Consider the following 14,171-nt stretch of genomic DNA (forward strand, 5'->3'; position numbering starts at 1 on the left):
TGTAACGGTCAAGTATTTGCAACGTGTAAGGCAAGTCCTGAGAAGTTAGCTCAACGGGAAGAACAACATCCGGGCAATTAACAGCTATGCCCTGCCAGTGATCAGATACCCTGTTGGGATAATAAACTGGCCAAAGGAGGAAGTTCAGACCGCAGATGTTAAAACACGGAAGCTACTCACCATACACGGAGGGTTCCACCCCAAATCCAGTATCCAGAGGCTATACGCTAAGCGCAAAGAGGGAGGCTGAGAATTAGTGAGCATCAGGACCACTATCCAAGACGAAACATCCAAGCTCCACGAATATATCAGGAAGATGGCCCCAAGAGATGAAGCACTTAGTGAATGTCTCAGGCAGTGGAAACTGGAAAAGAAGGAGTTGGAGGAACCATCACAGGAGGAAAAACCCCTGCATGGGATGTACCACCGACAGATAGCTGAAGTGGTGGATATGAACAAGTCCTACCAATGGTTAAAGAGGGCTGGACTGAAGGACAGCACAGAGGCGCTAATCATGGCAGCACAGGAACAGGCCTTGAGCACCAGAGCAATAGAGGACCAGATCTACCACACCAGGCAGGATCCCAGGTGCAGGCTGTGCAAAGAGGCCCCTGAAACAGTCTAGCACCTAATAGCAGGGTGTAAGATACTGGCAGGAAAAGAATACATGGAACGCCATGACCAAGTAGCCGGTATAGTGTACAGAAACATCTGTGCAGAATATGGACTGGAGACCCCTAGATCTCAATGGGAAACACCTCCCAAGGTGGTGGAAAATGAGAGGGCTAAGATCCTGGGACTTCCGAATACAGACAGATAAGATGGTTGTGGCCAACCAACCGGACATCATGATCATGGGTAATAGCAGAGGACAGCCATTGTGATCGATGTAGCCATCCCCAATGATGGCAATATCAGGAAAAAGGAACACGAGAAACAAGAGAAATACCAAGGGCTCGAGGAAGAGCTGGAGAGAGCCTGGAAGGTGAACGCAACAGTGGTGCCTGTGGTCATAGGAGTACTTGGGGCCGTGTCCCCCAAAATGGAGAAGTGGCTCCAGCAGATACCTGGAGAAACATTAGACATCTCCGTCCAGAAGAGCGCAGTCCTAGAGGACCTGAGCTTGAGATGAACAGACCACCCACCCTACCAGGGGAGATGGGGAGGGTGTGAGGGAATAGTTTAAAGTATATACTGTATATATATATATACAGTATATACATATATATACATACACTGTATATACGAATAGTGTATAAAAGAAAATAGTATATAAATAGTATATAAAAGAAATGTGCAGACTTACTTTGGGCTGCTGGGCCTCCATGGCCTTCTTGCCATCCCAGGCCCAGCTCCTCTTGGTGAAGTAGTTGACGGTGGCAAACTCGATGAGGGCGGAGAAGACGAAGGCGTAGCACACGGCGATGAACCAGTCCATGGCGGTGGCGTAGGCCACTTTGGGCAGCGAGTTGCGTGCGCTGATGCTGAGGGTGGTCATGGTCAGCACAGTGGTCACGCCTGCAGGGGACAACAGCCGTCAGTACAGTCCTACACTGGAATGGCGGAGCGCGGCGTGCACGCTCACCAAAGACGGTGCGTGCCGGCACCGACTCCCTGTTGAGCCAGAAGGACACCTGAGACAGGATGACGGTCATGAAGCACGGCATGTACGTCTGGATCACAAAGTAGCCGATCTTCCTCTTCAGGTAGAAGTGAGCCATCATCACTGTGTACTGACCTGACAAACACCAGCACAGCTCCACTTTGTTATTGCTCTTTCCAACCTGTCAATCAAGTCATTCCAGTTTACAAAACAACATTATTTTGTTTTGTTTGTTTCACATAATATTACAACTTTTAAAAAATTACAGATTTCTTCTTTAATATTTCACCTCTGTGCTCTAAAATGACATTATTTTCCCTCACAATATTACGAGTTTATTCTCGTAAAATTGCGACTTTTTTCTCATTAGAATACAACTCTTTTCTCCTAATATTTTGACTTTATTCTCGTAAAATTACAGCAGTTTTTTCAACATTTATGCTGTTTTTTTTAGTTTTCCAATTATTTCAACTTTCTTCTTGTAAATTTTATTCTTGTAATTTTTCCAAAACCTACAACTATATTCTTTGTTTTGTATGTTTCCCAAAATATTACAACTTTAACATATTTTTTTTCTTTAAAATTTCACCTCTATGCTACTAAAATGACATAATTTTTCCTCATAATATTACTAGTTTATTCTGGTAAAATTTTGAACTTTTTTGTATTTAGAATACATCTTTTTTCTCTTCATATTTTTACTTTATTCTCATAAAATTAAAGCTGTCTTTTTTCCATTTTGCTGTTTTTTTTTTTAATTTTCCAACTATTTCAACTCACTTCATTTAAATGTTCTTCTTGTAAAGACTTTATTGTTATTGTATTTTGACTTTGTTCTCATAACATTACAAAGTTATCCGCTGCCTAATTTGACAAAAATTACAGTTTTATTTGTAGTTTGTTTCTCATAATGTTAAACTTTTAAAACATTAAAGTTTCTTTATTTTAACATTATGCTACTGAAATGATGCTATTTTTCCTCATAATATTATGATGTTATTCTTGCAAAATTCAGACTTTTTCTTGTTTGATTCCAACAACAGTTGTTGTTTTATATTTTTTACTTTTGTTAAATTCTATTTTTAGAATGTACCGCGGGCCAATAAAAAAAAACAGAGCGAGCTGCAAATGGGCCCCAGGCCGCACTTGGTCACCCCTGGTCTAGAGCGGGAACAACATTATCTCCATGTACAGCTGCATTGTGAATGGACACGTATAGACAATAACAACATCAAGCAGACAGCGATCTGGTATCAACAGATATCCAAATTCAGGTATCGGGAAAAAATGTGAATCAGTGCATCCCTAATATCTACCAACTGAAGATTGCAAAACCAACTAAATAAAAATCCTGTCGAGCCAGCTAGCCCACAGATGACCGCCGCTTTCTCCTGGCAAAATCCGATTTTTCTACCCCGCTAATCCCTTGTCACAATCTGTAGAGCCTCTCTCACTCTGTGTGTGTGTGTGTGTGTGTGTGTGTGTGTGTGTGTGTGTGTGTGTGTGTGTGTGTGTGTCAGGATCTCTATCGTCTCACATCCTCCCCAGAGCTTGGACACCAGGGAGACGGATCGAGGCGGCAGGTGCGCTCAAGACAGAGGCGGCACGAGGGCGAGGGTGATGGGGGCTGGCGAAGGGGCACCGTGCGGGAAACTTTAGGACGCCGTCATCGTCATCGTCATCATCATCATGTCCCCGATTAGACCGGCGCCTGTGTCGCCTTCGCTACCACTCGCAGCCTGCAGCCCAGCTCGGTGGTACCAGGCCCGGGTCTCCCGTGCTCAGATCTGACCCGACCTCCGGGAGGCGTGAGACGGAACTAAAATGCGTCCCTGGTGGACTTTGGCTTTTGGATTCTGGAGCCTGGTCTGCGGCGAGCTTCCATTCATCGCAGAGAACAACGCGGCCATGCTGGTCAACTGGTGAGTACCGGGCCGGGTTCGCGTGGCAAGGATTCAGTTACTAAATTGGGCCCCGCCCTGCCCACTCTGAGCTATTCTGGTCCGCTTAAGGTCGGTTTGTCGCTCAGATTAGCAACGGCTCAGTACGTCCTGTCTGCCTCGGCTGGTGAGGTGGTCCAAAAGGGGCGAGAATGTGTTTTTAACTTTATATTTAAATAAAGTGTGGCCCTGGGGCCATTTGCTATCCGCCACTGTTTTTTTATTGGCCCTCAGCACATTCTAAAAATATATTTTAACCAGTAAACTAAAACTTACAATAATAAATAATAAGAAATTTTACAATAATAAAGTCAAAGAGAAAAATATTGTAATATAACGTGAAAAAGTTGTGATTTTACGAGTTGAAATATTGCACAAAAAAATACAAGTTGTAGTATTATGAGGAAAAAACGTCCTTTTTGGGAACTTGAGTTGCAGAAAGATATAATGTGATGACAATAAAGTCAAAATATGATGGGAATAAAGTCATAATTATGACAAGCAGATTTACAGAAGTTGAAATAGTGGGAAAAAATTTTAAAAACCCAGCAAAAATGGAAAAACAGCTGGAATTTTATGAGAATGGAGTCAAAGTATGAAGAGAAAAGAGCTGCATTCTTCATTCATCCATTTTCTACATGCCTACCATTAGGCCACCGTGCAGCCCGAGTCGCATTCCAACGAGCAAAAAAGTCGCACTTTTATGAAAATAAACTCTAAAAAATACTGGTAATTCCATTTTTAAATGTCATTACTTATAATTATTTCTGAATATTTTTTTTTTATTATTTTATGAGAAACAAACAAAACTAAATAAAGTTTAAATATTATGCGAATAAAGTTGTAATCTAACAAGAAAATAATTTTACAAGAATAAATTCAAAAATTAAAGGAAATATACAAGTCGGAATATATTGAAAAACCAATAAAACAACAAATAAAGTTTACATTTTTGGAAAATTAGGTTGCAGAAAATGTTACAATGTGATGACAAAAAAGTCTAAATTTGATGGGAATAAAGTAATAATTCTGAGAATAAAATTTTAATGACAAAAGTTGAAATAGTAGGGAAAAAGGAAAAAACTGAAAAAAAACCCTGCTGGAATTTAATGAGAATGAAGGCAAAATATGAAGAGAAAAGAGTCACATTCTAACCAGAAAAAAGTCACAATTTACAAGTACCTTGGAATACCACATAAATATGCAATATTATGAGGACAAATAATGTAATATTTACTTTTATTTCATTGTTTATATTTATTATTGAAGCAAAAATAGGTTGTTTTTTAAAAGTCATAATATTATAAGAAACATCCATCCATTTTCTATACTGCTTATCCTCATTAGGGTCGCGGGGGCACGCTGGAGCCTATCCCAGCTGACTTCGGGCGACAGGCGGGGTACACCCTGGACTGGTGGCCAGCCAATGGCAGGGCACATATAGACAAACAAGCATTCACACTCACATTCATACCTATGGACAATTTAGAGTCTCCAATTAACCTAACATGCATGTTTTTGGAATGTGGGAGGAAACCGGAGTACCCGGAGAAAACCCACACACACACGGGGAGAACATGCAAACTCCACACAGAGGCGGTCTCCACCGACGTCTTCCCGATCTCTTGACAGTGTGGCCAACATGCTAACCACTCGGCCACAGCTCAGTATTATAAGAAACAAACAAAACAAAATAAAGTTGTCATTTTTGGAAAATTAGGCTGGGGAAAAAGTTATATTATGGGAATAGAGTCAAAATATCATGGGAATAAAGTCATAATGGGCTGCACGGTGGTCTAGTGGTTAGCACTTTGGCCAATACAGGAACAGCCTGGAGATCGGGAACACCTGGGTTTGATTCTCCCCTGGGCATTTCTGTGTGGAGTTTGCATGTTCTCCCCGTGTGCGTAACAGGCGTTTTCACCTTTATGACAAAGCTGATATGCAGTTTTTTTCTTGAAATATATCTAACTTCTTAGCATATACTGTATACATGTGTTGCTTTACAAAATATCCAAATATCAAAATATCAAAGTGGCAAAGTTGCATCCTTTCATTCTTCACTATGTGGCCCTCACTGGGAAAACGTCTGCACACCCTTGCCATAAACCATCCAGAGTGAAACATTTTCGCTCTCCACAGAATGTTATTTTACGTAACACATCACTTGCTATGCCCCCTTGCCCCCTGGCAGCCAATCCCAGAGCGCTGACATCACTCGGTAAAAGCACAACTGCTGGGCCCGGAGTGCGGATTAACCCTGCTGGGACGGTGGATAAGTGGTTTTTTTTTTTCTGAGGACAGCTGGCCTTCCCAAATGATTCATTCATTCATCGCCTCCGTCCCGCTCCACTTGACAACACTGGCATCTTTCGGACGAGCGATGCGAGCGAGCGCCTCACCTCGGCTGGTGTGAATGTCCTCAGTCCCCGCCGTCTGGTCGATCAGGTGATACTGGTTCAGCCTGGATCCCTCCTCCTCCACCACCACCGACATGGCCGCCCCCTTCGTCCATGTGTAGACCACCTCCGAGACCGGGTACGCGTCTGAGGAAGCCAAAAATCCCGTGTCAGTTCGTCTGGAAGTAAAGCAGACGCACGCCTGCTGGACACTTCATTAGGTACACCTGCACAGGTTAAAGCATGGGGTGTCCGAAGCATGGCCTGCGGCTGTTTTTGATTGTCCCACAGCACATTCTAAAAATTTTATTTAACAAGAAAACTAAATTAAAAACACCAACAACAGCAAACATGGAAAAATCAGCAGCAATTTTACAAGAATAAAGTCAAAATATTACAAGAAAAAAGTTGTAATCTAACGAAAAAAAGTCATAATTTTACAAGAACGTAGTAACGTCGTCATTTTAGTAACATAACGTTGAAATATTAAAGAAAGACGTTATTTTTTTTAAGTCGTAATATTATTGGTGTAGAAATAGAAGTTGAAATAGAAAATTAATAAAACAACAACGGAAATGAAAAAAAGCTGTAATTTTACAAAAATAAAGTCAAAATATTCAGAGAACAAAGTCGTATTCTAACGAGAAAAAAAGCTCACAGTTTTACAAGAATAAACTCGTAATAGCATGAGGGGATATAATGTCCTTTTAGTAGCATAGACTTGAAATTTTAGAGAAAAAAATCAGCATTTTTCAAGAATAAAGTCAAAGTAATAAGAAAAAAAAGTTGTATTCTAATGAGAACAAAAGTTGTGATGTGTGACATGAACACATATGTCTTTCTCTTTTCTGTGCATTCTAAAAACATAAAAACAGATAAAAAGAGACTCATTACTCATTACTGCATGTATGGGAACCATGCACTTATTCTGCCTATCAAGCCTTCCGAAAAAGCCTCCAAAAAGTGCCAACGATGCCCCATTTACATAAAATGTCACGTGCATGTTAACCAAGCTACAGCAACATTGTTATTATTATTAACATTGGATGCCGAAGGAAGAATAATTTCACTGATATTTACTAAAACAACTTATTTTTTGATGCCTTTTGCCTGCAGAGGATGCGTGGTATGTCAGTCATGTGACACTTCAGCCATGTCATACATCTGCACACAGACTTTTTCAAAAGGAAACAATATAAAAGTGAAAGTTGAGCATGGGAACATCTCGGGCTGTAACGGTACGCCGAAATCACCAATCGGTGCATACCACTTTTTTTTTTAAGGTGACGGTTGGGTTAATTTTGGGTACAATAAGGCAGGTGTGTCCAAAGTACGGCCAGTGGCTGGGCTGCACATTCTAAAAATATGTAAATATATGTAAATATAAAAAAACAAAACCAAACAAAAACAGCAAAAATGGAAAAATCTGCTGTAATTTTACAAGAATAATTTTACGAGAATAACGTTGTAGTATTATGAAAAAAAACCGTCATTTTAGTAGCACCAAGTTTAAATATTAAAGAAATACTTTTTTTGTACAAATAAAAAATTAAAAAAGGAATATTATGAGAAACAAGCAAAACAATAAAATAAGTTGTAATTTTTGGAAAATTAAGTTGCAGAAAAAGTCATAAAATTAGCAGAATAAAGTCAAAATTAGGGATGCTCCAATCAGTGTTTTATGCGGCCGATGAGTAAAATCGTCCGCTACCGATACTGAAATGGATCACGTGTACATTTTTAAATGTACTTTTAGCTATATCAGGGGTCACCAACATTTTATTTCGTGAGAGCTACTTTTCCAAAATGAAAATGGCCAAGAGCTATTTTCATAGCTTATTTCAAGCCAAACAAAGCGGATATGCTTGTTTTACCAGAACATGCAACAGAATGCTGGTATTTTGCACTTCTCGTGTTCTCACAACTGAAAACCTGAATGAAAAGCAGGCTTGCAGGCGCCTCATGTGTTCGTGGGAGGCGACCACATGCCCGCGCGCACCATCGTGCACGTTGGTGACCCCTGGGCTATATGATATGCAGTGGCGGACTTAGCAATTTTGGGACCGAAGGTGAACACAGCCAGGGGCCCTCTTCATTTGCTCTTTTAACACAAAAAAACAGGAACGGCAGCCTCAAAGGCCCCTATCAAAATAAAACCTTGCACTGAATTAATACGAGGTGAACAGAATGAGACAATAAAGTTTCAGATATAAAACCAGCGTCAAAATGCCAGGTGTTTATTTTTGAAAAAACAACAACCCAGACATCATCACAACAGGTGTGTGTGTGTGTGTTTGTGTGTTTTCTCCACATTTCCATGCCTCCCAGGGGAGAGAAGTCAAATGGAGGTTTTTCATATTTGTACAAAAACGTCACGTGGATGCTCGTTATCTCGTTGAAGTCCATCCATATTGTTGTGCATGTTTTCCATTGCATAAATGTCAGAGAAAGAAAGTCCTACTTGTTGCTGTAACTTCACACATGAGGTGACGCAGCACCAAACTCAGCACCCGGTAGCGGACCGGAACTCGGCTCACAGTCGAGAACATGAGATTCCTACACGTGGCCGTCGGCTGCACCGTTAGGGTTACAAATGTGGCGCCGCTGTCACACATCACCTGACCTTTCACCTGTTCCGCTCGAGGCACAAGATTAGCCTCGTGCGCTCGTTAAGACGCCAGTTGACACGGTTGGACACGTTAGAAGGACGCCGCTGGGGCTGTGAGGACTCGGCTCGGGGACCGGCCTCAAAGGTCCCAAGCTTGACAGCGCCTTTGAGGCTGCACCGAGCCCCCAAAGGTGCCCCCCTAGCCGCCCCTGGAGGCCTAAAAAGCCGAACGAATGGTTGACTTTTCCCGCAAAAAGCGCATTGTTAACCCTTAATAGGGAAAAATGCACGTCGAACCCGCTTGGAAAGCAAAACCCCTGTCAGGGCGCTAAATCTGTGTCCAATCTTAGAGCACTAATCCAGCAAGTGTGGTGTCAGAAGACTTTGCAGATTGTCTTCAGTATCCCCAGATTGACCCCAGGCCCAGTCCGCCCGCCGGGATTATTGTCTCCAAGCAGCCGGCGCCCTCATCTCTTCACTTGTGCATACATCTACCTCCTGATAACTCACACTGTGATTGGTCAAAACAATAAAACGCACAGTCCTTGCTTTAATAAGAGAACATGAGAAGGTTACAGATGCGCCTCAACATTTCCCAGCAGGAAGATGCTCTGACAAGACATAATGGTGTAGTACTGTAATATTACTGTACAATACTGTAGTGTATAATGTATGCCCGCAATTCTTTCCAAGCATGTAAAACTGAATTTGAAATGCCTTGAGAAGCATTTCATAGGCTTGAGAGCAAAGGGGTGCCAACGTTTTTAACATAGTGAAAATGAAAGGACGTAACTTTGCCACTTTGATATTTTGTACAGCATATGCTTAGAAGCTACTGTATATACAAGTGCAGTTGGAGAAATAATAGCCTACAGTATACCGTATACTGTATCACATGCTGGAGGCGAAAAGTGCCTCGTTAGTATGAACTTTGGTCTTTTTTCCCATTTTTGTTGTTTGGTTTTTTTCCATTTATGTCAACTTTCTTCAATTAAATAATTTTCTCGTAATTATGACTTATATTTTTACTTTATTCCTGTAGTATTGCAACTTTTCTGCAACATCATTTCTCAACAATGACAACTTTTTATATATTTTTTTTGTTTCTCATAATATTCACACTTTAAAAATATTTTTTTCTTTAATTTTCAACTCAGTGCTAATAAAATTGCCATTATTTTTACTCATAATATTACGACTTTATTCCCGTGAAATTGTGACTTTTTTTCTCATTAGAATACGGCTTGGTTCTCTGAATATTTGGACTTTATTCTCGTAAAATTACAGCTGTTTTTTTTTTTTATTTCTGCTGTTGTTGCTTTTTTTAATTTTTCAACTATTTCCACATTCTTCTGGTAAATTTGCTTTTTGTAATTATTACTTTATTCCCATAATATTTGGACTTTATTCTCATACTTTTTCCTAAACCTACATTTTAAAAAATTACAACTTCATCATTGTTTTGTTTGTTTCTCATAAAATTAAAAAAATTATAATTTTAATATTTCAACTCTATGCTTCTCTATGCTATGCTAACTAACTACTGCTGATTTTTCTTTTTTTTAAATTTTCTTGTAAAATTATATTTTTAGAACATACCGTGGGCCAATAAAAAAAACTGTTGCGGGCCACCTAATGGACCACGGGCTGTACTTTGGACACCCCTGCTTTACAGTATCAAAAACAGGCATGTTGAGGGCTTTTTACGTCCATTATTGGTGTTTGGCCTTGGAGGGTATAGTGGGGGATCGACTGTTTTACTTCCATCCCAATTTCCCTTCTATACTTGACATAAGCCATCGCTTTCAAAAGTGCTAAAGTTTCACTGCCAGCCACGGTCACTGATAGTAGCTTAGCGTCCATGAGAGGTGATTAAGGCGGCAAAGAACAGATCCGCCGCAGCGTTGAAAGCTTGGCGGGGGTGGCGGGGTTGGGGGTGGGGTCCACAAGGGTCAAAGGATTAGCTTGGGTTAATGGAGCCTGAGAGAAACCGGATGCGGGACAGGCATCGCTGCAACGTTTATGGCTCAGTATTTTTACAAATTATAATAATAATTCAAAAAGGCTTTTAGGGCCTAATATTCTATATCATTAGTATTATTTTAGCCAGTATGTTTTATCCACTTTTATTTGTCGCCTCTTTTTGTAATACTCAAGGACAAGCTCTTTTTGTGTAGTTATTGCCTCTTTACACCGTTTTATTCAAAGGAAAGCAGCTTGACGTGCAACTAAAGCGGTCTAATCAGCACAAATATAAGAATAATACATCAAATCCTCTCTGGTGCCTCACTTTCTTTTCAAACACAATATTTTTTTAAACTTTTTTATTATTTAGCATTTTTTGCTGCTGTTTGAAATCGCACTTTCTCGACTTTTTTTTTTTAGCATTTTGTCTACTTTTGTTACTTAGCATTTTCTTAACTTTTTTAAATAGCATTTTTTCAACTTTTTATTTAACATTTTCTCTTCTTTTTTCTAACATTTTTTCTACTTTTTTAAATTTAGCATTTTCTGTACTTTTTTAAATCAATCTTTTTTTAAAGCATTTTTCTCTATTTTTAAAAGCACTTTTGCTACTTTTTTCCATATTCTCTACTTTTGTTATTGAGCATTTTCTTTTTTGTAGCATTTTGTCTACTTTTTCAATTTAGCATTCTCTCCTTTTTTTTTTTAGCATTTTGTCTACTTTTTCAATTTAGCGTTTCCCCTACTCTTTTTTTGCATCTTGTCTACTTTTTCAGTTAAGCATTTCCCTACTCTTTTTTAGCATTTTGTATCCCACAAAAAGGTAAAAAGGTGATCTATGAATTCGTGTGCAGTGTCTACTTTGATATTGTCCCTGCACAAACACACTGAGAGCCATTTCTAATATTTTGACCCTCTGATGTGGCTAAACGAACCAAAATATAAAATAAATATATATGATATACATGCCAATGCAAAAGCACATTAAACACATTTTAAAGTGGCTAAATAAAATTATTATCTTGATAAGGGCAAAATGTATGTTTCATTATGTAAATAAATTAAGTAATATTAATGATGTAATATCATGAATTCAAATAAACAATGTATGTACATCAATATACATATTTTATTCATTAAGTTCATTTAATATAATTCATCCGAATAAAAATGTAGACAATAAATAAATCTAAATAAATAAATAGTTAATCAAAATCAACTGAATACAAATATTAACAAAAACAAATAATATTTAAATACCATTAAACAATTTTTTACATGATTTTCCTGTTATTTTTTCTGAACTTTTTAATTAATTAATTTAAAAATAAACAAAAGTATAAATATTCAATTAATTATTATAATATAATTAATATGAATAGAATTGTATATGTAATAAATAAATATTGTAAAAAAACAGTTAATATAAATTAATTTAATACGAATATTAACAATAAACAATATTTAAAAACCATTATATATTGAATTATTTTATTATTTTTGCTGAAGTTTTAATTAATTGAATTAAAATACACAACAACCATAAATCAATATAAATATTGATTGAAGTTTATTGAATATGTATATAAATATACGTAATGAATAAATATTAATAAATGAATGGTTCTGTATATATTACCTGCATACTAACATTAACAATAAACAAATAATATTTAAAAATATTAAAATGATTTTCATATCATTTGTGCAGAAGCATTGTTTCCTTTGGATGCCACAAGGCGGCGCAGGTAGCGTCTTGCATTTAACTACTTTGCAATTAATCCAAGCGGTTTTGAGTTTGAGTCCAATTGTTTGCGTTTGAGCCGACGGGTCCAAGTAGTGGCGGCTCTAGTGGGCGTGGGAGTGGCCAAAAGTCACGACCCCGTGGGCAACACTTTAGTGTGTGTTTCTTAATCTCACACCACATGTGTCACTTTAGGCATTTTTGGTGTTAAAATTAGAGGGGCGCATGTGGCTCATGTGGGACCTCGCAGCCACATTACTGATGCATCATGTCATGATGAAACCTTAACCAGACCACGCCCACCTATAAGCCGTGCACTTCCTGTCTCGCTTCCTGTAAGAGCTCCCTCATTGGTTGAATGAAAAGGACGCTCCAGGTTTGCGTCACTTTGCGTTGCAACTTCTTGTTTGAATATAAAAGAAATAAATAGATAAATGAAAGCGTTGACACTCACAGCTTCCAAACTTAAGGGGACATGCGTGTGCGTCCATGGGGAAGTCCTCAAGTTGCATGGGACACTCTGCCGATATGGTCAGTCTGAAAACGAGAAGACACAGTCTTCACAAAACGCATAATTTTGGACCAATATTTTATTCTGATTATCATTATTATTACTATTATTAATTTAAGTCCTCTCTACAAACCAAAAGATGATCCAATTAAATTGTTGTTATCAGTAAAAGTGAGAATTGAATTGTAAAAGCGTGTTCTTCATGCAAGCCTTATCTGCTACTGCCACGTTGTGGACACACGTGGAATAACATCAAAATACTCCATAACGTTGAGTGACGTCATTATTTTTTCAACAACAATTCATAAATACATACAAAATTTAGTTGCATAGCATTGTCATGGAATGTAAATTTGGTTTAATATGAGTTATTTTAATATGAGTCAACAAAACTCAGCGTGCGTGTGTGTGTGTGTGTGTGTGTGTGTGCGTGTGTGTGTTTAGTGGTGGCCTTGCTTACTCTGTGTCCTACATTGCCCTCCAGTGGACATTGATGGGAGTGTTACAATGAGGGACTGCATAAACGCACATGACGCTGATACAGAAAAGTCTCGCGTTACATTTTTTGTTGAGCTTTTAACTCTCATACACGTGTAAAAAGTCGTTACCCACTGTTTATATTGAGATGTAAAATTAAAAAATAAAAATAAAAAACACTTGAGTCCTAACTTTAATTCAGAAGCCGTGTAGATAACATTATTCACATCACACGCACGTGACTTATTTGCCGTGTTGTTAACGGTCATACAGGTGGAAAAAGACGTTAAGCACTGTTTATAGTAAGATAAACAGTCAAATAAAAGGTCTAAAAAGAAGCTAACCTTCACTTTTTAGCATTATTAAGGGTAAAACAAGCATAAACAGAAGTTAACCACTTACTTTCCGGCGTCTACCAGTCTTGGAAGTGTAAACAGAAGTTAAAAATGCACTTTCTAGCATTGTTAACTGTCAAACAAGTGTAAAAAGAAACTAACCCTTCACTTTTTAGAGTTGCTAACGATCATACAAGTGTAAAAAAGCTAACTACTCACTTTCTAGCATTGTTAACTGTCGTGCATGTGTAAAAAGAAGCTAAAAACTCACTTTTTTTGCGTCGTTAACGGTCATACGAGTGAAAAAGAAGGTAACCTTTCAGTTTTTAGCATTGTTAAGGGTCAAACAAGTGTAAAAAGAAGTTAAGCATTCACTTTCTAGTGTAGTTAAAGGCCATATCAGTGTAAAAAGAAGTTGGAAACTGACTTTCTAGCATCATTAACTGTCATACAAGTGTAAAAAGAAGATAATCCTTCACTTTTTAGCATTGTTAAGTGTCAAACAAGTGCAAAAAGAAGCTAAACACTCACTTTCCAGTGTGGTTAACTGTCATAAAAGTGTAAAAAAAAGTTAACCTCTTACTTTCTA

General features: G+C 38.3%; 2 protein-coding genes across 4 annotated transcripts in view; one reads left to right on the top strand and one right to left on the bottom strand.

The window, feature by feature from the left end:
* gabra5 (gamma-aminobutyric acid type A receptor subunit alpha5) overlaps positions 1–14,171 on the bottom strand; it is a 29,943-nt gene that overhangs the window by 7,258 nt on the left and 8,514 nt on the right. The window contains exons 6-9 of one of the 2 annotated variants that reach the window (XM_054790402.1): positions 12,714–12,796; positions 5,946–6,089; positions 1,586–1,738; positions 1,307–1,518 (exon numbers count right to left, since the gene is read on the bottom strand). In XM_054790402.1, the coding sequence (XP_054646377.1) occupies positions 1,307–1,518; positions 1,586–1,738; positions 5,946–6,089; positions 12,714–12,796 (592 nt within the window). The remainder of the gene's footprint in view (positions 1–1,306; positions 1,519–1,585; positions 1,739–5,945; positions 6,090–12,713; positions 12,797–14,171) is intronic. The other variant, XM_054790403.1, reaches the window with a different exon arrangement.
* gabrb3 (gamma-aminobutyric acid type A receptor subunit beta3) overlaps positions 3,110–14,171 on the top strand; it is a 47,480-nt gene continuing 36,418 nt past the window's right edge. The window contains exon 1 of one of the 2 annotated variants that reach the window (XM_054790400.1): positions 3,110–3,525. In XM_054790400.1, the coding sequence (XP_054646375.1) occupies positions 3,428–3,525 (98 nt within the window). In that variant the 5' untranslated portion in view covers positions 3,110–3,427. The remainder of the gene's footprint in view (positions 3,526–14,171) is intronic. The other variant, XM_054790398.1, reaches the window with a different exon arrangement.

This window comes from Dunckerocampus dactyliophorus, chromosome 10 (genome assembly GCF_027744805.1).
Source record: "Dunckerocampus dactyliophorus isolate RoL2022-P2 chromosome 10, RoL_Ddac_1.1, whole genome shotgun sequence".
Taxonomy (NCBI): domain Eukaryota; kingdom Metazoa; phylum Chordata; class Actinopteri; order Syngnathiformes; family Syngnathidae; genus Dunckerocampus; species Dunckerocampus dactyliophorus.